The following is a 24,712-nucleotide window of genomic DNA, read 5'->3' as shown; positions in this document are numbered from 1 at the left end:
AATCACAGGTGGGGCCAACATGGAACCCATGGACAAGCCCACATGGGACATGGACATGCTGGCTGAGGGGCGCCCAGAGCGATGACTAGGGGCTCAACAAGGCCACATAAAATCAATACCCATTATTTTGCACTGCTACAAAAGTATGGCAAATTTTGTGACAACTTAAAGAAAAACGCAGGGTTAATAATGGCTGGACATCACAAATCGAGCGTACAGTATAAGTTCAGGCAGGCCATGGAGTCAAGTGCTGTCATTTAGATCTGATTTCAGGCAAGCCTTCATCAGCTGATTTGCTCTAAGCACGCAATTGGCGAACTGCACTCATCATGCCATATTTGAACTGCTCTAGCATGGTTATGCGTTGCTGCTCTCTCTGCAAGCTGCTTTTTTGCAACCCTCCTCCACCCCAGCTCCTCCTTTATGCTATATCTGACTTAATTGATATCATTCTGTTGCCATCGATGCCTGCTCTGCTCTGGGTTTTTGCTGCCTTCCTCCCTGTCTCAGGTTTTCCTTGTTGGCACAGGAAAAAACAGAATAGGTCCTGCTTGATGCTTTCCACAAAGACTTGTGGATAGGCAGGGGGATCCCAGAACAACCACACCGCCAAATAGAGATAACAGCAATAAGAGCAAATTAATAAACGCTAATAAAGAAAAAATATTTAGAATTCTTTTTTAACCTTTATAGTTTTGGTCTAGTTGTTTGACGAACACTTAAAAACATTTTAGTCCAGTTTCAATCAGTTAAAGGAACAGTGTAGAATTTAAGTGACATCTAACAGATTCTAGATTGTGGTTCGCACTTCTGATGGTAGCAATGGAATTTTAAAAAATGCATTATCTGCTATGCCAGGGGTTTCCAAACTATGGCCCTGGGGCCAAATGTGAGCAGGTCCATTTTTGATTGGCCTGCAGCAAATTCTAGAAATAATATGGCCCACATTGGAACATGAAGCTTGTACTTGACTGGACTGTACTTGTAGTTTCAGCACAAGGTGATGCTGTACTGTGCTAATTCTGTAAACAAACATTTTGAGAGGAAGAATTTATTGATTTTTTTTTTTTCCTAAAAATGTCTGCTTTCTGTTTCAGCTATTAACTAGTCATTTAAGCATGCTCAGTCACCAAGCATATCTTAGCCTACATTGGATTTGTCTCTAATTTTAATATCCTTTAGGCGAGGGACATAAAAGTGACCACACCTTCCTTATATATTTCTGTGTGGCCCTCAGTGGAAAAGGTTTGAGCATCCCTGTGTTATGTGGTCCCTTCAGTGGTACTGCAAAAACCTGCAGGATGCAAAAATCCCAAAATGGCAGAGTCCGTGGGGGGGCTCCTCCCCGTGTATGAATAAAGAGCTTATTCCAAGTTAAGAAAGATAAAACAGTTTTATATATTCAGGGGATTAAACAGTAGATGAGATGGCCCTCCTTATAGATACTGTGTTTCATTTTTACAAAATGTGTTGTGCTTAATGTTATAAAGCTAAATACTTCACTATCTACCTTTTTTGGACCTTACATTTTAGTCTTTACTTTTTAAATTTTAGCTGTTTAATCAGCCAAATTGTAAATATTTTATGAATGTCAAACACTTACATTAATAAACTGTCAATACTTTAATTATCAATACTCTAATTTATATACTGAACAATTAGGAAATAGCTGATTAAATACAAAGCCTAAAATTTAATGTTTTTTGATTTGAACAGATTTGATACTGACTTTGATTTATTTCCTCTAAGATATTCACTGTTATTTCAATATTCACTCATGATCAATCCCAACCCAAGGAATTTGGTCTCAAAAACTCTTTCAATGTCAACATTTCAAACTGTTGGTTCAATAGTAACATTATATTGATTTTGATTCCAGTGAGCAGTGTTACGGAAGGTAGTACCGCCATTGTCACTATCTGGAGCTTGCATGTATGGAGCCTTGGTCTGTTGAGGGTGGCATGCTGTTTTGGCTGTGTGGGCCATGTGGTAAGGTAGGTCAGATGATGTCTCCATGTTGGCATGGAGGGGGGTGGCTATGGGACACTGGAGATCACTCTTCAGCCCTCTGGAGGTGTCATGGGACTAACTGGACAATACACTGACAAAGGAGGGTTCCCACTTGACAGCCCTGGTGAAGTGCAGGTTTTGTACTATCCACTGGTCTGCACGGTTGACTTGTGGGGGCAAATAGTAAGGATTAGGGGTTTCTTCATTGAGCGCTGATCCTCTTTATAGTGCACAATATCTTGTCTTTTTTTTTAGAATCTTGAGTTTGATTCCAAAAAAAACACAAATTTGTTTTTTCTTGGAATTTAAAATAAATATTTTAGCATCAAACCCAGTTTTTCCATTTTCAAGCTCCCTTTCAACCCCAGGAAAAAGTTATTTTAAATTCTTACAAGAACAAAACAAATTTGTATATGCTCTTGAGCCACATGCAGCTTTTTGGTGGCAGCTTCTGGCTTTTTTAAGTCTTACTTGACTTGACTAATCCCCCCAAAACCTTAAGAAAAGTGAATTTTTGAATAAAAAAATGACATCAATCGGTTTGTTTCCCACACTTATACTATTGGCTCAAATTGTCCAATTTAATTGTAAACCATTATTTTGTATCTGTATATTTCCATTGAATGTGCGCAATAACATGAGACACAAATATCACTTATGCGAAAAGAGATGAAACATTTTACAAATTTTACTTCTTACTTTTGTTGTACTGCAGTAGTTTGAAGAAGATATTTGTGAAGTTTGAGTTCTCGCAGTTGTGTGAAGGAACAGATTTTTTTTTTTTTTTTTTTTTTTCAAATTTGATTGTGTCTGATTTGGAGTTTTGTCAGCTCTCTCAGACACACTGACATGTATTTGTTTTCTTTATTTACAAGATCAAGTTTTCACTTTTCTTATACTGGTATTTAGTGATGATATTTAGTTACAAAATGCATTATTTTCACTCATTTGTTTTATCTTTCCCTCATCTGAAGTATCTCACATCTGAATTTCATGATTTTCCAACTTTATCTTTAATATAAACCATATTAGATTAATCTTTTTAAATAGTTTTTACTGGTATTTTAACAAACAATCAGAATTAAATTAGCAGAGGACAATGCATATTTGTAAAATGAACAAAACCATCTGATAATGGGAATAAAGATTAATGCCTTAAGCTAGCTTTTGAACCTAAATAATTATCTCAGTTGACTTTAGATAAAAACAAATGATGAAATGAAAGGTGAAAACAAGCTCTCAGCATACTCTGATTCATATGTTTTCATTTATCGCTGAATTCTTAAATTGTGAGCATCCTCACTCATAGATGTATGTACTTATATTTACAACCCCCAGGTGTGGACTGGTGCTCCTGCAAAGGTATTTACTCACCAACAGTTTGGCTCGTTGGTTGGTCAGGGCCAAGTACCACTGAGATAACAGTGTTGGGCCAATCACCGATCCCTGGGGTACTCCACAGGCGATCTTCCTAAAGTCCAACACAGTAATGTTAGTTTGTACACAGTGCTGTCTACTTTCTAAATAGCTTTCAACCAAAAATACCTTGTATCCCGTAAATCTCTAATTTTCTTAATAATTGCCTGTGATCTACCACCGAGAAACCTTCTGCAGATCAGTGTACAACCCAAGTGAGCAATTAGCATTTTCTTAAGTATTAGTTATTTCTTCAACCATTTGCATTACATGTTCAACAGTCTAGTACCAACATTTACAGTTCCTGCAAAAAGTATTCACCGCCTTGGATGTTTTATCCTTTTTGATTTATAAATCAGTCATGGTCAATATAATCAGGCTATTTTGTCAAAAAGAAATTACAGAAAAACCTCTTTAATGTCAAGGTGAAAACAGATTTCTACAAAGTAAGGTAAACTAAATTAAAAATATGTAATGTAAAATAAGTGACTGCATAAATATTCACCCCCTTCAAGTCAGTATTTAGTAGATGCACCTTTGGCTGCTCTGAGGCTGCCAAAATTAGATTTGCAAATATTGACCAAAACCATGATTAAGTAGTTATTAAGTAAAAAACACGCAAAGGCCTTTGAAGAGTTTTATCAGTGAAACAATTAAAATCTAAGTTGATCTTTGATGGCAGTGTCACTTTTTCTTCTCTTGAGTCCTGAGGGAGGGCTCCACCTTTCACCTTTTCACCTTTCATCCCCACAGCATGATGCTGACACCACTCTGTTTCACTGTGGGGATGGTGTGTTTCTGGTGATGTGCAGTGTTTGATGTCTGCCAAACAAAACATCTTGTCTGATGGCCATAAAGCACCAGCCCGGTCTCACCAGACCAATGAACTTTCTTCCACTTGGCCATGGAGTCTCCCACGTGGCTTTTGGCGAACTCTAGTCGAGATTTCATGAGTTTTCTTCGGCAGTGGCTTTCTCTTTGCCACTCTCCCATAAAGCTTTGACCAGTGAAGAACGCAGGCAACAGCTGTTGTACGCAGAATCTCTTCTACCTCAGCTGCTGAAGCTCGTAACTCCTTCACAGTAGTCATAGGTGTCTTGGTGGCCTCTCTCACCAGTCTCCTCAGTTTGTGAGGACGGCCTGATCTAGGCAGATGTGCCATAACATTTCTTGATTATGGATTTAACTAAACTTACTTTTCAATAATCTTTTCTCTGAGTTGCTTGGAGTGTTCCTTTGTCTTTGTGGTGTAATGGTAGCCAGGAATACTGATTAACCAGTGACTGGACCTTCCAGATGCAATGTCTTTATATTACAATCACTTTCAAACACTTTCTTGTCTTCTTAGTTTTAATCACTTGATGTCTATTTCTAAGCTAGTCTTCCTCGTGGTAAGAAGGCTGTAAACTAACATTTTAGTCATTGTTTGAGTCCTGATTATCACTGCTATGTAGGATTTCTGTAGGGAAAATGTAGGCTAAAGTTTATTATTTTCCGAAGATGTGTAGACAGCACTATTCATGATGGTGATGTGGTGTTTTAGGCTCCCTCTCTCTTGCATCCTCTCCTCCCCTCCGCCTCAATCACCCAGACACAGACGCATGCATGCTCACGCAGAATCGCGCGCAGCAGGCGGATGCGCGCATACACACTTTCTCCCTCTCTCTCGCTCTCTCTCTCTCTCTCTCTCTCTCACACACACACACACATACACGGACACACACGCACACACATACTCACACACCCTTCCTGGAGGTGCTGGGAGCAGCTGCAGCATTAGCGTTGAAAGAGATTTGCCGTTGACTGGAGTTTGCATCCCCCCCCTCCTGTTAATGAATGGATGCTACGGCGGTAGGCTCGGGAGCTTCTTCCGTTGGATTGCGGGAAACGGTGGATATCTATTCTTGAAATTTATTTATTTATTTCTATGCTCTCCATTTTTTTCTCCCCACCCTCTCCTGGTGAGCTGTTGTCGAAAGGACGATGGGGTCTTGTGCTTGATCGGATAAAGATGGAGGTGAACGTGGCGTCTCCGGTGCTTGGCATACTACTGAGGTTTCACAGCCCGTTAGGGTGAATGGAGCTTTTATTTCTGATTTTTTTAAAGTGGGCTCTTTTGTTTTCCGGGGATCGGCCGTGCACTCCTGTGGTGAATTGAGCTATTGTCGAAGACTGGGCCTCTTAAGCTTTGAATCTTTGCCTATCCATCCATCCCCTCCCTTCCTCTCCTTCCCTCCCTGGTTACCTTTCCCTCAGAGGGACCAAGCGGATCCTAAAAACCTCCACTGAAACCTCTCCTCTCCGTCCTCCTTGCTTCCAATGCCCCATTTCCCTCATCTCTACCCCTGCCCCCCCACCTCTCTCCCGCTCCCTCCTCCCACATCAGAGCGGCTACGTAATGTGCCTCCCTACGCATGCAAATGGGGATGCTACAAATGGTGGCTGGGACTGATGCCGATGAAAGGGTGATGCCTCGCGCAATCACCTGCACCTCTGCTGCCGCTGCCATCGCTTCAGATCAGCCCGGGAGAGCCCAGCAGCCGATGACAACCACCCACAGTGCGAACACGGTCGTTTGTAGCTTGCTCGTGGATGTAAATGAGACGTGTGTTTGTGCGTGAAGGTGCACACTGGTTCCTGCCATGTCTGGTGTGTGATCGCTCTAGCGGGACGGTCTTACTGATGCGGGGGAGGCACTGAGCCTCAGGTTGGTCGACCTCCCCCTGCACACCCCCCTTTTCCCACCTCCCTCCTTCCTTACCCCCCCATCCTCCCCTTTTATACCACCTCCTTCCCCCCCTTCCCCTTCCTCACCCCTACCATCTTATCCCTTCCTTCCCCTCCCTACATCCCCGGGTGTGAAGGCCACCTGAAAAGGGGTCACGATGAAGAAGAACCGCAGCAGCAATCTGCGGCGGGCCTGGCCCAGCTCGGAGCTCAGCGAGCGCCCGCTGGAGCACAATCTCTCCCGTAGTGAGAAAGACATCCGTGTGCAGAAGCAGCATCTTCCTCCCCCTCCTCCTCCTCATTTCTCTCCGTCCCCGCCAAGTTATCGTGCGCCAGGTGAGTCTGACACTCCCACCCACAGAAGGTCCGCCCCTCTTTACGCAGAGATGCGTAAAGTTTGCACAGACGCAGTTTGATTGTGTGGCAAAGTTCATGTAGCTATCAGGGTTCCTGCAGATCCTTGGGAAGTCTTAAAACGTCTTGAATTGGGCTTTTGAAATTGAAGCACATAAAAAGTCTTATTACAAATTGTGAGAGGCACTCCAATCTTTATTTCTAGCTACATGTATTCAATTTTTTGCCTATATGCTTGTAGCATATGCTATCTTGGTAGAAAGGAGACATTAAATGTGCCAGAAATAATCAAAATGGTGTTTTTTAAATCCTAAAGTGTGTCATATCCATTGTCATTTCATTAAGAGTGCATAGAATTCAGCTCTTTCAGGTGTTCTGAGAAATCTGTGTTAATTTTTCTCAGCTCAGGTTTTAAAAAGCCTTAAATCCAATTCCTGAAAGTCAGTAGGAACCCTGATGTATGCTGTCATTAACTTTACCTAATTAGATGACAAAAAGGCGACATATTGACGCACAATTCATCCAAATCTTTTCCTCTTAATAGGTGCTCTAAGTCATTTATTTGCTTTAGTTGAAACTACCTAAATTTGAGGGCACTTGGTCCATATCTTAGTGATGTTACTTTCCTCTCCTTCAAATTAAGAGACAAATAAACTCTATAAAATACGCTAATATAGGAATTTTGCCCCATATAAATGTCCTCTTTTAAGTATAATGCTATCCTGGACATCTAAAAAAGCTCCATCCTGTCTGATACATCGCATTTGCACAACATTTTTTGCCAAATTTGCATATAAGCACTTATTTTGGACATCCCACTACATGAGCTGATGTCGTTACCAATGCAACATGATCCTTTTTAATCTATATTATAGGATGTATCTCATTCCCATAGTTGTTTGACATTTGCTCCATTCAAACAGCCCTGCAAAACATGTAAAATATTCCAAAAGACAATGACACTGCTGTGATTTTCTTCTATTTTTTTTTGGACTCGCAGATCCAGCTTTCCTCGTGTTTACTAAAAACCCTGTAAAGCCTTGCAAAGCCACACAGAGCTTAAGGGGCTGTGATACTAAGCAGAGATAACGTCATCGTGTTGCTTAACTGACCATTCAGCTGAGTGTGCTGAGTAGGCCGGGCCCTGCACACATTTCTGCTCAGGTGGAAGAAATGTGGGCCGATAAAAAAGGATTCAAACTTTCAATCAGTGATCAGTAAGACATTATTAAATCCTGTTGGTTATCTGTGCACATAGAGAGATGGGAAAATGGGTCAAAAATCGAACATAAAATCTTAGGTTGTGTCTTTTCCACCTGGTTTCGTGAGTCTCGACGATGGTCAGATTTAGGTCAGAGGCTGCAGCGTTTGCTTCACTGTGATGCTTTCCTACCTTTCAGCTGGGCAGATGTTTGCTCTCAGAGGGGCTTGAAGCCGGGCCGTCTGCTTGTAGGATGATCTCACCACTCACTACTCTCAGCAAAGCCAGCTTAATTCAACAAAAGCAACACAGAATTTCCGTGTGTAAGCCCTCAGTGTGGTTGTTAAAGTGGGTTACATTTTGTTCAATTTCAAATACGCCGGGTTTGACATTTTAAAGGGGTTGTCTAAGCTTCTTTCTCTGTGCCAGATGATGTGAATTGAATCACGAGGTGGCAGGTGATTTCGCACCACACTTGCGGTTGCTGCAGCAGCGTCCTCGATATGCTAACCTACGAGAAATAAGAGGAAAGAGAGGCTAAAGGAGGAGGAGAGGAGAGGAGGAGCTTCTCCAGGCAGCATGCAAACTGCTGCTGTTTGACCATTACATCATAGCTTCACACGCTGCGCCTGCTGTTCATTCATGATCTCACCCCTCCCCCCTCTTCTCCCTGCAGGTGACGTGTCTCCGATCAGTATGTCACCTATCAGCCAGTCACAGTTCATCCCACTGGGGGAGATATTGTGCCTGGCCATCTCTGCTATGAACTCTGCCCACAAGCCGGTCAACCAGGAGGCTCTGGTGGAGCACCTCACTGCCAGCTTCCCAGGTAACCTCCTCTCACCTCCTATGTTGATGGGACTGCACAAAAGCATTCACAGTAGGACAGAGTAATGCATTAGATGGCATATAATGTGAGATGTTTAATAGTTTAAGTAAAGACAAATGTAGAACTGAGGATCACATCTCTGCATGCATAATACTTAGGACATAATACCATATGAAAGGATGCAAAACCTTAACATGTGATGTGATGTAAGATACGGTACAACACAATTAGGGCTGTAAAACGATTCTAGTTTTTTAAGATACATTTTTGTTTTAATAATGCCTTTATTTAGAGAGGAGGACATTGGATAGAGTTGGAAACAGGGATGAGAGAGTAAGGGAGAGACATGCCGGAAAGGATCCGCAGGCAAGACTTAAGCCGGGCTGCCCGCGTACACGGGGCACGACCTAACCACCAGACCAGCCTTTCCCAAACCTCAATATGCTGTGGTCCAATCTGAGACCTGAAAATTTTCTGGGGCCTACCAAAAAACTTCTAAAACCATAACATAAGACTCAAATATTTGCCTTTGATTTGTAATATTTTTGTTTCATAATCAGGGAATTTCAATACGTTGCTTTCAGTTACTTAAACAGTACTCAAAAAGTGTTTTTGGTGTCACAGAGTACAATTGTTAGGCAACTGCTATTTATTTTGTTTTGATCAGGCATCTGCAGGATTACTTCATGTTTCCTTTCTACTACTAATATCTGTATATATAAATATATATAAGCACTGCACTAGACCTGATGATTGCAGTTTTTTACTGAGATTGATCAAAGAATTCTTTGAGTTGCAATTGCAATTAATCCCCTTTTTGTTGCATTTTGAAATTCTACATTTTTGCATTTCTGCTTTTATTTTATTTTTTTAAAGATTTCTTTTTGGCTTTTTATGCCCTTATTGACAGAGAAGGACAGTCGAACTAATCGGAAACACGGAGGAGAAAGCTAGGGAGAGATATGTGGGAAAGTGTCACATACATGGGGCACGCCTCAAACCACTCGGCCACCTGCGACCCTCTGCTTTTATTTTAAAATAGAATAAGAAACTCTGTTAGATCTAGGATTATGACACGAACTTGACCAAGGAAAAATGAACTTATTATGGATAGAAGGATAAAAGGAGTGGGAAAAAGATAAATGTTTGATAAAAAGTTGCAGATGACTTTTGAATTGTCCACTGAGGTGGTTGTTAAACTTTTAAGGTGAAACGAGACATTAAGGAGCAGTGGTGGCGCTGCATTGGCTGAAGCAAAATGTGTAGAAAGGGACCATAACACATGCAGTTATAGAGACTAAAAAATGTCATTATTGACCTTAATGTTATCCCTAATTAATGCATTAATGCAATATCAATGTTGCATTATCATACTATCCTTTGATTTTATACATTATGATGTCATATGGTTTGATATTATTGTGCAATACTAATCAAAAAGATACAAAACCATGTGATGTAATGTGATGCAGCATAATATGAAGTGATACAATATGATGCGAAAGGATAAAAAGGCTCACCATGTGATGCCATTGGATACGATACGATGCGATTAAATGAGATATGATATGATGCAACACCATATGATATAATACCCTTTACATATTTTTCTGCCTCCACAGTAGCACCAATAAGTAAAACAAAGACAATAATCCAATGGCAAACAGAGAGACACATACGCCGTCTGGACAAAAGTATTTGAATGCCTCACCATTACACCAGCAGGGAAAGTAATGACACTGTAATGAAATACATGTACTTTGATATGGAGTTGGCCCCCTTTTGCAGTTATAACAGCCTCCATTCTTCTTGAAGGTTTTCAGATTTTGGAGTGTTTTTTATGGGAATTTGTGCCCATTCATTCTGTAGAGCATTTAAAAGTTAGGCACCGATGTTGGATAAGAAGGCCTGGCTCACAATCTCCCTTCCAGTTCATCCCAAAGATGCTTGATGGGGTTGAGGTCAGGGCTCTGTGCAGACCGTTTAAGTTCTTCCACACTGAACTCATCAAACCATGTCCTTATAGTCCTTGCTTTGTGCACTGGGGCACACATGTTGGAATAGAAAAGGGCCTTCCCCAAACTGTTGCCACAAAGTTGGAAGCATAGCATTGTCCAAATGTCTTGGAATGCTGAAGCATTTAGATTGGCGATCACTTGAGATAAGTGGCCTAGCCCAAGCCCAGAGTAGCGTGATTCATCACTCCACAGAACGTGTTTCCACTGATCCACAGTCCAGTGTCAGCGAGCTTTAAACCACTCCATCCAACACTTGGCATTGGACTTGGGGATATGAGGCTTGCATGGGGCTGCTTTGCCATGGAAACCCATGCATGAAGCTCTTGCTGCACAGTTTTTGTTCTTAATGCCAGTGGAGGTTTGAACTCTTCAGCTATGGAATCAGAGCATTTGCAACTTTTACCCATTTACTTTTTTAGCTGTCGTTGACCCTACTCTTTTTTTTTTTTTACGTGGTCTTCCGCTTCATGGCTGAGTTGCTGTTGTTCCTAAATATTCCACTTTATAATAATATCTCTTACAGTTGACTGTAGAATATCCAATGGGGATGAAATTTCCATCTTATTGAAAAGGTGGCATCAATCACATTACCCATTTTGTATCACAAATGTTTATAAATGGAGTCTGCATGGCCAGGTGCTTTATTTTATACATCTGAATTCAATAATTGAGAGGTGTGGCCAAATACTTTTGTCCATATAGTCAGTGTACCATTGAAAACCACATTGTGAAACATTTTGTACACATCTGACATATAAACTAAATTCAAAGTAATGACCTATGCAGGTTTGAATAAAAAACATCTCACTGCAAACTTTTTAATTGATTAGTGAGAATTGTGTGGTTTCATTTCTTTTAAATCCTTCACACAATGCATCAGCTAGTCAACAGAAGTACACTTCAAATTATCAGTCATTTACTCAAGTGGGCGGTTAAAGAAAACAAATTGTCATCTAGTATTTGTTATTTTGAAAACAGATGAATCATTCATAGTCATTTCTTTAAGAAAAGAAGAAAAACAGTCATGAGGACAAGCTTCTCAAATGTGAGGATTTTTTCTCTCAATATGTAGTAACAACAAAACTTTGAAATTTGGATGCAACAGCTATGGTAACAACAGTTTGAATATTAGCAAATACACATAATTCATAAACTAGGTTAATTCAAGATGATCTTTTATAACGCTGTTTAACTTCTATTCAAAGTAGGATATTTCAAGCAAAGTCAACAATGGGAATCATGTTCCTCACTTTTCGCTTCATTTTTTACGATTGGAAACAATTTGAACTTAAATTTTGCATCATTTCTTTGTGAAAAAATAACAGTGGTGATGAAATAATGGGCAACACAAGGCCTTGCTAGACAAAGGTTATGATGGTGTTCAAAATGGACTACTATTATCATTGAACTGGTCAGTACCCAAGCTCCAGCAAAACCATCATTGGTTTTTGATTTGATATTCCCAGTAGTTATCTAGGAAGTGGAGGCAATGTAGGTTACTCTACTTTGTTTGCATCCACATTAAATTATCCAGCTTTTGTAAGGCATGTCATGGATTTTTCTTTAAATAGTCTGGATTTAGGGTCATCAATTTAAGGTATGTTTGCATACAGAAGAATGAAAAACATGCCCATTTAATAGCTCAAGATTGTTTTAGACAGAAAACAGAAGAAAAAATACCACAAAAATGTTTTTACGTTTTACTGGTTATCATCTGTATTTGGATCAGTTAAAGCTTGGGTAAAATGAAAAAAAAAAACAACAACATACTTGCCCATATTTCATTCCACATTTTCAAATGAACCTTGCATTTAAATACCCTGACTTTACTGGATTAAGGCAAGTGTCTTCTGAATTTATGATGTACAAATAAACACACGAGGTTTACTACTTTTTTTAGTAGATGTAAAGCATGATACTCCACAGACAAAAGATTGTCGCACCAGTATGTCATTGCCACCCTTCCTGTGAAGTGTCATCTTTTAAACCTTTTAGATTTAAAACCTGAGTGTAGTTTTAGTAGAGAGGACAATAAAGAAGAAATTACTGTAATATAGATTGCAAAAATGGCTGCCTACATGGGAAACTTTTTAAACAAAATCTCCTAAATGCAGACATTTAGTGTGTTACTTTATGCAGCGTACATATACTAATGTTAATTTGAGTCAGCATATCTTAACATACAGGGCTCCTTTAATGATATTGAAAATGCCTCTGATGATGTAAACTTTTGGCCAATTTGTACTGGATGACTAAAATATCATTTAAGTAATACATCCTGTTAAGTTTGGAATATAACTAAATGTTTTACTGTTGTTATCTGAAACTTCCTTGATAAGCTGTTTGTTTGTCTTTTAACTCATCTTACATTTTTTACATGAGTCGGTCTTCTCTTTACTAATTTGATCTCCAGCTCCTGCAGTCACATGTCGATGTGTCCTTGAACAGGACACTTAACCCCTAATTTGCTCCCAATGCTGTGTCAGTGGCTTGTGATGGGATTAGTTAATACTGATGGACACTTAACATAGCAGCCTCTGCCATCACTGCTGAATTAGGCCTGAAATCAACCAAAGAAAAACTTGGATGACTTAGGGTTAAGTAAAACCTTCGTGTTATCTCTAAATCAACCTGCTCAGTGCAAGTGTCCTCATTATTATTTTTAACCTTGTTATGTTGTTCTGAAATCACAATTGACCCAGAGCCAACCAGCTTTCACCTGCCCATATTGATATGATTTCCATGATCACAGCACAATAACTATTTTAAGGAAGTTCCTAAGCACCTATTTCCCTATTGTCTAAATGTCCATTTAAATTGCATTTAACCAACTAGCTCAAAGAGAAAAAAATGCTTAGAAAACAGTCAAATTCATCCCAGGGCCATTGTGCATTATTTGAGCCTGGTATGCTGAGTCACAGGTAGCTAACATTAGCAGTTAGCTCCACCAGCCTTCGTTCCTCTTTGCAGAATAATATGGTGCTTTATGTGATTACTCGTCACTTTGGTTGAGTAGTTACTTCACACGTATAACCCTTAAAAAGCTACATACAACTTTATTTCAATTTTATTGTTTAAAAAACAGCCATACCGCACTGTTCATATAACATGCTAACCGCTAAGCTTCTTATATTTACATCTGGTCAAGTGCCGGGGGAAAGCTTTGGCTGTAAGTCAGAAACCATTAACTGAAGCTATAGCGGTAACTAGTGGCGGGAGGCTTCTTTTCCATTTTTAGAGAGCGTTTGACCAGGATTTCAGCCCCATGTTTATAAAAGTTGATAGGTAATTAGCTTATCTGACTTATAAATCTTGTGCCCGCTAATGTAATATACAAATTTAACCGTTTAGCCATCTAACTGCCCACATCCCTAATTTACTTAGAATTATATAGAATAGAACTTTAGATAATTGCTGCTATCTTTCATTATAATCAACAGAACCCACTTGTTTCAGACCTCACTGTTTAGTATACATAATAAAATCCTACCAGACAGTGTGTAATGTCTATTTTTTTAGGTGAACTAAAAATACGTCTGCTGGTCAGGACATTAAAGAACACTTTCAGGGGACAGGAGACGCTTCAGGACAGGAGACATGGCTGTCTCTCTCCTCTGCTCTTTATCTGTTAAGGACATTAATGTTAACGTGTACATTTTAATTAGACGACTTAGGACTTATGATAAAACCTATCTGTTGAGTTGTCGATCTATTTCTAAGTTCTCTAGAGCATCTGCTGTCAAACAATCAGAAAACATTGTCTTACTAAAATGTATTCACCACTTGGATGTTTTGCCATTTTGTTGATTTTAAATCCGTCATGGTCATTTTAATTTGGCATTACTGACAAAAATATCTCTTCAGTGCCAAAGTGAAAACAGATTTCTACAAAGAAATGCCAGTTAGAAAAAAAATGTCATTGTCTTGCTGGATAAAAAAAATCTTTCAAGCTCTAGTTCTTTTGCAGACTGAATAAAATTGTTCTCCAGGATTTTGCTATATTTTGCCATATCTACTTTACTCTTTACCTTAAAAGCTTTCCAGGGCGGTTTGCTGAGAGAGAAGCATCTCCACAGCATGATGATGCCACCACTGTGTTTCACTGCAGGAATGGTGTGTTTTTCTGATGTGTAGTGTTGGTTGTCCACCAAACATAGCATCTTGTCTGATGGCCATAAAGCACCATTTGGTCTCTTCAGAACAAAGAACTTTCCTCCACTTAGCCATGGAGTCTTACACATGACTTTTGGTGTACTCTAGTCAAGATTTTAAGATTTTTTTTTTTCAATTTGGCTTCCTCTTTGCCACTCTCCCATAAAGCTTTGAGTGGTTAAGAACCCGGGCAACAATTGTCGTATGCAGACTCTCTCCCATCTCAGCTGCTAAAGCTTGTAACTCCTTCAGAGTAGTCACATGTGTCTTAGTGGCCTCTCTCACTAGTCTCCTTCTTGCACGGTCTCTCAGTTTGTGAGGACAGTCTGATCTAGGCAGATGTGTCAACTTGCTTCCATTTCTTGATGGATTTGACTGAACTTCAGGGGCTGTTCAATGCCTTGGAAAAATGTGTATCCATCCCCTGACTTATACTTTTCAATAAGCTTTACTCTGAGTTGCTTGGGGTGTTCTTTTGTCTTCAAGGTGTAATAGTAGCCAGGAATACTGATTAGCCAGTGACTGGACCTTCCAGACGCAGGTGTCTTTGTTACTACAATTTCTTGAGATCCCTGTTTCACTAATTATGAGACTTCCAGCATCAATTTGCTGGACCTCTGCTGAATTAGGTTTGTGACTTTAAAGAGGGGCGGTATTTATGCATCCGCTTATTTTACCTTACACATTTTTGTTTAATTGGCATTACTTTGTAGAAATCTGTTTTCTTTTCAACATTAAAGATTTTTTTCTTTCTTTTCAAAAGAGAAAATTATATTGACCATGATTGATATATATCAGTAAAAGGAAAGGTGGTGATGCTTTTTATAGGCCCTGTATATTGGTTCAGGCGGAATCAGAATCAGAATCAGCTCTATTGGCCAGGTATATGTGCACATACAAGGAGTTTGACTCAGTTAAACATTGCTCTCTTAGTACACAAGGATATAAACTATAAATATACACTATGAACATGAACATTTTAACTTAGTCATTGCCTCATTTGCATCACAAGCACTCTCCCACTTACTCTGTCTTTAGCTCTCCCTGCAATCGTCCGACCAAACGATTTTATTGAGAGCTCATCCACTTACTAATTAACCAACTCCAGGCTCTATACAAGCTCAAGTTTATTTACTACTAGGGATGCATGATATTATCAGTACAATATCGGTATTGGCAGACTTTTTAACCAAGTTAAAAAGAGTTTCAGGCTGGACCAAAAGGCCTAGGGCAGCAGAAGTCCTTTTCTTTATTCATCATCATTCCTTACACTTTAAATTGTGTGTTTTAGGTCTGAACTACATCTAAACTATTTTTATTAATATCTGTATCAGCTAAAATTAATTTGAAAATATCGGCATATCTGATATCACCAAAAATCAAATATTGTGCCTCCCTAGTATTTCATCCTTAACTTAAATTTGTCCCCATTGTAATTGTTTTACTGCTTTTGAGACAATGTCATGCAAATACCATGACTGCTATCAAAAAAATGTACAATACATCAATTTTTTGAAGAGTTATTAATAAAATGAAAAGTTGAAGCTATACCTCACCTTTGTCTGATCTGTTTCCTGCAGGCGTGCCTACACCCAGCTCGGAGGTTCTGCGTCACACCCTGAACATGCTGGTGCGAGAGAGAAAGATCTACCCAACTCCAGAGGGCTATTTCATCGTCACCCCCCAGACCTATTTTATCACTCCTTCCCTCATCAGAACCAACAACAAGTGGTATCACCTGGATGACCGGCTGACAGAACGGCAACCGCAACAGTCACAACAACAGCAGCAACAGCAACAACAACAGCAGCAGCAGCAACCTCAGCAATGCACTTCGCCTAAGACTGGCAATGTCACTCCATCCACACCTGGCTGCCTGAGAGAGAGACCTCCTCGCAAGAATCACAATGACTCATATAACTCGTACCGCGAGGAAACGTCCAGACTTCACACCTCTGCGCACCAAAGTAAGTCCCCGAAGGAGCACAGGGAAGATTCGTATCAAAGTAAGCCGCCCAAGGAACACAAAACCGGGGAACCTCCGCCAAGCACGTCCACCAGGGAGCACCGAGGAGAACCGCCTTCATATCCTCATCCCCCTCTTCCCACGCCCCCTCCTGCTCAGCAATCGCCGCCTCAAGAATCTGCAGATAAGAGCAAAAGCATTACTTCTTTCCCTTATAAAACTGACACTCTGACCAAAAAGAAAGAAGGAAGTGGTGGTGGCGGAAATGGCGAGAAGCAATCCAAAAGGTTCGGACTAAGGCTCTTCAGGCTGAGCTTCAAGAAGGACAAAATGAGACAGCTGGCCACCTTCTCAGCCCAGTTCCCCCCAGAGGAGTGGCCTCTTCGTGATGAAGAGGTGCCAACCACGCCCATACCCCGCGAGGTGGAGATGGAGATAATCCGCCGAATCAACCCTGACCTAACAGTGGAGAATGTGGCGAGGCACACTGCTGTGATGAAGAGGTTGGAGGAAGAGCGTACGCAGAAGAACAAGGCTGGGTCTTCGGCTCAGCACAGTGCACGCAGCAGGAGGGGAAGGGGCCACAGGAGGGCCCCACATGGTAAGTCCCGCTCACACAGCAAGCCCCGTACCTCGAGAGGAGACCCTTCAGAGGGTTCAAACTGGGACCTTTTGTTCATGGAAAGGGATTACCGCTTCTTTAGCCACTCATTGGTTCGCTCCCCTCGAGAGGCCATGTACACCTTAGAGCGTAGAAGAAGTGGAGGCGCGACATACCTGGTCCACAGCAACCCCAACATTACTGAATCATACTGCCCTGTTACCCCTGAATGGGATGTTTCTGGTGAGCTAGCCAAGAGAAGGACTGAGATGCCCTTCCCAGAGCCATCACGTGGGACGTGCCAATCAAGAGTGCAAAGAAGTCACAGTCACAATCAGGACAGGAAGTCACGCCACGACAGGTCAGATCAGGCTAAGGAGCGCTCTAGATCCATGGACAACTCCCTCAAAGGCCCGTCACTGGGGGCGCCTGAAGACTTTGAACCCAGTCTGGAGGAGCGTAGTCATTACTACACAGATGATGGCACCCTGCGTGCCACTCAGAAGTCCTCCCATTACTCAAGGATCATGTTCTCTGCTGCTAAGTTCCACTCTGATTTTAATGTGCCTGATATTGGGAAAGGGAGTTTGGACGAGTCAAGGATCCGGAGTACGATGGAGAGGAACAAAAGCAGAGACAGCTTGCCAACGTACAATGAGCTAATGGGACTTTCTCCTAAGCCCTCAACAGATGAGTACTTCCAGTGCAATACGTCAAATGAAACAATCCTAACTGCCCCTTCGCCTCAGGCAAAATCAGAATATGACACATTAACCTCATCAGGGGGACTCCGAAAGGGCTCTCCGGCTGACCGCCAAACGCCTCACCTCACCTCTCCTCACACGATGGAGTACAAAGAGGACTTGTCGGCAGCAAAGGGACAGAATGGCTCGGTGCGACTGACGCCAAGCCAGACACCGGAGCCGGTGCAAAATGCCCGCTTGACGCCGCACCAACACAATGTAGATCCTGGAGGGGGAGGGGGTGGTATGTCGATCAAGAGGAAAGAGATCTTCAGCAAGGACACTTTGTTCAAACCTCCACACAATGCCTTGTCCACAGGCTATGTGGACAGCAGCTACACCAAGTCCGGCACATTGCGGAAAGCCTCACAAGCCAAATCAACAGAGGCCCTTGACAATCCTGAGCCCCAGCAGCCTTCCAATTCAGCCACTTCCTCAGCGTCACCCGCAGTTTTACAGGGCTGCTTAGAGCCAACAGTCCCCTCCGCCTCCTTTGACTATTATAATGTATCAGACGATGAGGAAGAGGAGGAGGCAGAGGAGGACTCGCACAAAGAGTTGGCCAAGGCAGAAGACAACAAAGACCATGGGGAAGGGGGAGGTAATGGTGGAGGCAGTGGTGGTGGTGGGGAGGGAACCATGCAGTGGCTACTGGAGCGGGAGAAGGACCACGATCTGCAGCGGAAACTGGAGACCAATCTGACCTTACTCAGCCCCAAGGAGACGGAGAACAGCAGCAGCCAGAAGTCAGCCCACTCTGCCCGGTTGGACAGCATGGACAGCAGCAGTGTCACAGTGGACAGTGGATTCAACTCCCCCAGGTATGAGCTGTATCAAACTGTATGCAATAATACCCTGACACTTGTTGGGAAATTTAGGCTCCACATCTAAACCAGTGGAAAACGGTACATTATGAGAGATAAACTCAAGCAGAGGTATCCTCAAAATATCCCAGTTAATAACATTCAAACCAGATATTTACCTATGTGCCCTCTATGTTATAAAACGGAGATTAAAGTTTCTAAAGCAACTACATAGTAGGTAGGAGAATATGCATCCCCTATGGTTTTTGTAGTGACAACTGCATCTCACAATGTTGTCAGTGTTCGGGTGTGATTAGATGTCATCACTGGCTCTCAACAATCACTATGCAAAGACTGTTCATATTGTACTCTTTTTCTTTCATCCTGTTGCTTGTTACTGTAAAAAATCTTACATTTAACTGTCACAGATGAAGTACAGAGTGATGTGCAAGAATTGGTTAAAAAGTGTGGCTAAATGATCTACAAATTCATTTTAACTCTATTGCCTGTTTTGAGAAGCTAATCATGGTTCTACCTTAGAGGTAAAGCTATACTCTTTTCTGGACTTTATAAGCTGTAAAAATTGATGTTTTGCTGTGTTCATTTATTGTTTTAAAGATTTATTGGGCAGCTTTTATGCTGTAATTTAGACAGTGGATAGAGTCAGAAACTTGGGTGAGGGAGAGATGACAGTAGGGAATGACATGAGAAAGGAGCCACAGGACAGGCTTGAACTCAAATCACCTGCTTCAGAAACTACAGACTCTGTACATGGAGTATGCAGACATAATCACTAGGTGACTAACAGTCTATTAGCCTCTTGAATGCCCAACTTAGAAAAATCAGTATCAAAAAATTGTCATCCCTTAACACTAGGGATGCACGATATTATTGGCTCGATATCAATATTGCCAGATATTAGCTTCGAAAGTTAAATATCAGTATCAGTAGGTATGAAATAATCTGCTGATATTCACTACTAATATTTTAGCTATAAAAGTATTCCTTTATCAGCTGTGAATATTGGTCGTACAAACGTACATTTGTGGAGTTTCGGGCTGGACCAACAGACCTACTGTATGTACTATGCTGAAGTCTTCCTTTTTTCATAATTCTTTACACTTTAAAGTGTGTTTTCATGACTGAAGCTGTACGTGATCTACATTTGAATATCAGTATTGATATTGGTATGGGCTAAAATTAATTATCAGCAAAAATCTAATGTGGTGTATCCCTACTTAACACTGGCTGTCTCCCTTGGCCATATATTTTGCAAATCAAATGTACTGAGCTCTTTAACTTTAAATTGTAATTATCTTATTGTTTTACTTGATCAGAAAAATAGAGTTTATTCCTGATTTTAGAAAGTCGGGTAGTATTTCTGAGAGTCAGATTCACCAAAGAGAGGAAAATCTACTTGCAGTGTTATTGTGCAGATGCCATTATCTAAAGCAACTTACATCTGAGTGATACCCTGCTGTTTAATGGCGTTAAGGACCTTGCCCAAGGGTCCACACTGAATACTGATTGTTCCCAGACTGGGATTTGAACCTCCAATGTCCTGTAGCCATGTCAATGATGTAAACCACTGAGTTATCCAACCACATCTTTGCCTCTTTAAGAGGTCCAGTCACGATACTCTTAAAGGCTGATAGGTTAACTGATCAGTTCCCAAACTTTACAGCCACGGGCTGCCAAAATGATAGTGCCAGAGAGTAGGGACTCTCAATGTCCCTGGATCTGGTTGAGAGTATTGTGCAAATTTAGATTTTGATCATTTTTTACAAATAACTTTCATTTCAGCAAAATCTCTGATCTGTAATCTCTCTGACTACGGTTTTATTTTACGTTGAACTCATAATATGAATAAATTTTTACAATAATGCGTAAAATATATTATTTTAAATCATTTACATTTTTTTCTAAGATTCTTGGAAAGCATCCCAGTGGTTCCAGATCCCCACTTTAGGATCTATAGGGTTAACTTACCCTTAAGCATTAGTTTTCCATTAATATCAGTGACTGTTATCTTACTCTTAGTTGAAGTGCAGATACCTTCAATTATATGTAAAGCATCTTGGCAATTCACAGGGAAACACAGCTGTTTCAGTGCTGTGTCGTTGTTCTACCAATGCTTAAAAATAACAAAACAGCTTTCTAAACTTTAAATTGTAATAGAACAGTTTATAATATTTGTTAAGTGTTTGAGAATGCAACAGAGACTGGAGGGTAATTAAATGTTATCTGGTATGTAAAACTTCATCTTTTCATAAGCCATACAATTGTATCAGCAAGCCAAGCTTTTTGCTCTTCTTAAGCACAAAACAAACTCAGTGAAGCTGTTTAACATCAAGGAATCAAGGTGACCCATTTAAGCTTGGTAGAAAGTAATGGCAAATATAATATTGCACTTCCACTAATTTGTTAGACTTGAAGACCGATGAAGCAGCAGAAGCCTGTATACCCTGATTTTTGTTTGTTTGTTTGTTTTTGCCTAGTAGTTATTTGCTTGCAACTCCAATCTAACTCCAGTCTAACTCCTACCTTTATACATTGTGACTTTGCGACTGCACCCACACTTCAGATAATGAGCTATCGATCCAAATGCAGATGTCTTATTCCAAGAAAATAGAAAATAATCCCTAAAACCTGTCCTTCTCATCAGCAGTGGGGTTTCCATCCAAAAGAATTATACATTTTTCGAAGTTCAGCATAAGAAAGTGTCAGTTTATGCACTGATTGAGCAGTAGGTAGCGCTACTCATTCGAAAAAACTAACCTGACATGCCAGTTAGACATTCATATTTCAAGCTCATCCAGGAAACCTTCCATACAAAGGGTTTGGGAAGGGCAGAACTTTTCCAAAAATTCTTTGACAGCGATTTGACAAATGTTCTCTCTATCACAAATGACAAAATGAAGTAGACATGCACAGTTCTGGTTGTAACCTGAGCTCAAAGATAGGTGCCATAGTATATGAACAGTAGAGCTTGTCGGTGGATAAAACTCATGGTTTGAGGCCAGGAAAAGTGCAAAATATTTTCTCTTCTACATCTCTAGCTACGTCTGAGCTAATCACCCAGCTAGAGGCAGCCATTGTACTGACCAGTGTGACTATTACCAAGTCATGCTGGAGGGGAGAAGAGTAAAATCATCTTTTCTGTCATGAAAATCTCCCAGCCCTGTTCTTTCCACTTTATTAAAAAAAAAAAATAAAGGTGGTCCGGTTCAAATTAAATTGTTGATAAGCTTTATCAGAGCTCCATGCTACATCGGCGGCAGCTGCTGCTACCCTCTTCCAGTTCAACTAAACCCTGCCTCGTTCTCCATAAACGTCACTGATTGGTCAGGTCCGTTTGCAAACCTGGCACAATTGTTTCAGACTGGAGCTTGTCTGATGACAGACATTGAATCTGGCCATCCCATCTGCTCTGCAAGGTTATAAAAAAGAAGAAGTCTAAATGCTGTATGGCATATAACAGGCAGTGTCCAGTGTTGAAAAATTAAACTATTGCAGAAGTGCAAAAACCTGCAGTTCCTTGAGTGTTCACTTGAGGCTGACTGTAGAAGTACTGATAGTCATATACAAAACCCATGTTAAAATGATGATTTTTACAGCATGGTTGAAAGAAAGACAGAAAAAGAATGACAGTTTATGCCTATTTGAGCACATAGTGAGGAATTTAGTTAAAAATTCTTGGTTTTAAGAAAAATTTGAGTTATGCATAAATAAGGGCATGACTGAAGTGACTACAGGCCAGCATGATGTTGCTTTTTGTCAGGAGGCTTAAGAGCTGCCTCAGCTCTACCTTTTTGTCTGTTTTTGGATTGATCTAAAGTTTGAGACAGCTGTGGATTGACTTCAAAAGCCCACTTCAGTAACCAAAGAGATGTTATCACTCAGGCTTTTTCCAGTTTTCTACAGTCTGTGGTTGCATTACAGTCCATAGCCCATATTTTGGCAGCCAGTGAAGACCTGAACAGAAGAAAGGAGGACGTAATCTGAAGCAATTCAGTTGTGAACAGCTTTTTATAAACCTATGTACTTTTGGAAAAGTTCTAGTAAAGGTGCTTGGTGCTTACTTACTGTATCTGGAGATTCGTTGTTCATACAGTAAATAAATATGGTTGCATTTTCCTTTTATTGATGCACCAACTTTGCTACTTAGAGATTCTTGACTAAGTGCAGAAAATGTCTGGGTTTTTTTAAACCTTTTTTTGTCTGTTTTTTTAATGCACAAATAGAAAATGTACCGTATTTTCCGCACTATAAGGCGCACCTAAGAGCCTTCAATTTTTTCAAAAGCTGACCATGCGCCTTATAATCCGGTGCGCCTTATATATGGATCAATATTGAGCCGCAACAGGTCTCGCAACTACAGTAAGCAGCCGCCGACTCCATTTTCCCCCGTAGAAGAAGTAGTGCGCGGTGCATGCTGGGATATATAAAACGGCGTTTCATTTCGGTTGAGCTTTACGTGTTTCTTTTGTGTGTTTACAGTTGAACAAGGTTGGTCATATTGTGAATATGGACATTAACACGTGAACAACATTGAGTTATTATGCTATTGCTTTAGAGTTATTATTTGAGTTATTATTGTTATTGTTATTGCTTTGCACTATTACGAGTGTTACTATATTGTGATTGCACTAACGTTTAATTTACCGTAACAGCATCAGAATGTTTTTTACGTGTTTACTGAATGGAGGAAAAGTTCCCCTCCACTATGTGATATAAATGTTGCACTACATGTTATACCTTGCTGTTGTTAAAAAAAGTTTTAAAATATGTCATTCATTGAAGGTGCGCCTTATAATGCGGTACGCCTTATAGTGCAGAAAATACGGTACATAGAAAAAGGTGGAATAAAACCCCACCAATGTCTAAGCTTTTCGAGAGCCTCCTGATCTTCATGTGTAAATGAAAAGGAATGTTTTTTTGTTTTTGGGTTTTTTTTTTTGAGGAAACTAAACATTTAGGCTCACAAGAAAGTATGCATATTTACTCTTTATATGCAAAATTAAAGATATAATATTTTACATGCAAGAAACCTTTCAATGACCGTATGAAAAACAACACAGTAGCCATAGTCTCCATTCACTGGTTCACTGACTGCTCTTTTAAAACATTCAATGTGGTATTCATTTTGTTGCCAGCTGCTACATATGAGAATTTAGACAGAAAAACACATTGTTGGGTCACCAGCGGCCTTGTGGTTTGTCTGCAGGGTTCAAATCAGACACCCTGTTACTTTGCCGCCACTCTTGTCACTCTCTCTCTTCCCGATTTCCAGCTCTGTCAACTGTCATATCTCCAAACAAAGGCATAGAAAGCTCAAAAAAATATGATGGATTATTACAAAAATAAGAAATGCACATTGCTGCGTCTCTTTTCTCATACACTCCCCTCCAAAAGGATTGAAACGGTGGGCCCAATTCCTTTATTTTTGTTGTAGACTAGTAAAAACATTTGGGTTTGACACAAAAAGATGAATATGAGACAAGAGATCAAAATTTCAGCTTTTATTTCCAGGTATTTACATCTGGATCTAATAAAAAACTTAGGAGATAGCTTTATTTGTAACGGAAAACCAAATTTTTAGGTGAGCAAAAGTACTGGAACAGATAGACTTTAAACAGGTTAAAGTGAATAAGACATCATATTTAGTTGGAAATCCTTTTCTTGCAGTAACTGCATCAAGTCTGTGACCCACTGACATTGGCAAACTTTTACGTTCTTCTTTTGTGAGGCTTTTCTAGGCTTTCACCGCAGCCTCTTTAAGTTGTTGTCTGTTTTGGGGGGTTACTCCCTTCAGTCTTCTCTTGAGCAGGTAAAATGCTTTATAGGGTTTAAGTCTGGAGATTGACTCTGCTAGTCTAAAAACTTCCACCA

The 24,712-nt window shown here is 40.4% G+C and overlaps 1 protein-coding gene across 2 annotated transcripts in view; it reads left to right on the top strand.

The window, feature by feature from the left end:
• Nucleotides 1-24,712, top strand: part of stox2a (storkhead box 2a) — a 40,176-nt gene that overhangs the window by 11,800 nt on the left and 3,664 nt on the right. Inside the window, exons 1-3 of one of the 2 annotated variants that reach the window (XM_041786337.1) lie at nt 5,197-6,489; nt 8,385-8,537; nt 16,288-18,838. In XM_041786337.1, coding sequence (XP_041642271.1) covers nt 6,312-6,489; nt 8,385-8,537; nt 16,288-18,838 — 2,882 coding nt within the window. In that variant the 5' untranslated portion in view covers nt 5,197-6,311. Of the gene's footprint in view, nt 1-5,196; nt 6,490-8,384; nt 8,538-16,287; nt 18,839-24,712 lie in introns of those variants that run through there. The other variant, XM_041786336.1, reaches the window with a different exon arrangement.

This window comes from Cheilinus undulatus, linkage group 4 (genome assembly GCF_018320785.1).
Source record: "Cheilinus undulatus linkage group 4, ASM1832078v1, whole genome shotgun sequence".
In the NCBI taxonomy this organism is placed as follows: domain Eukaryota; kingdom Metazoa; phylum Chordata; class Actinopteri; order Labriformes; family Labridae; genus Cheilinus; species Cheilinus undulatus.
Note: the sequence above shows the minus strand (reverse complement) of the source record. Positions and strands in the feature narration are given on the sequence as shown.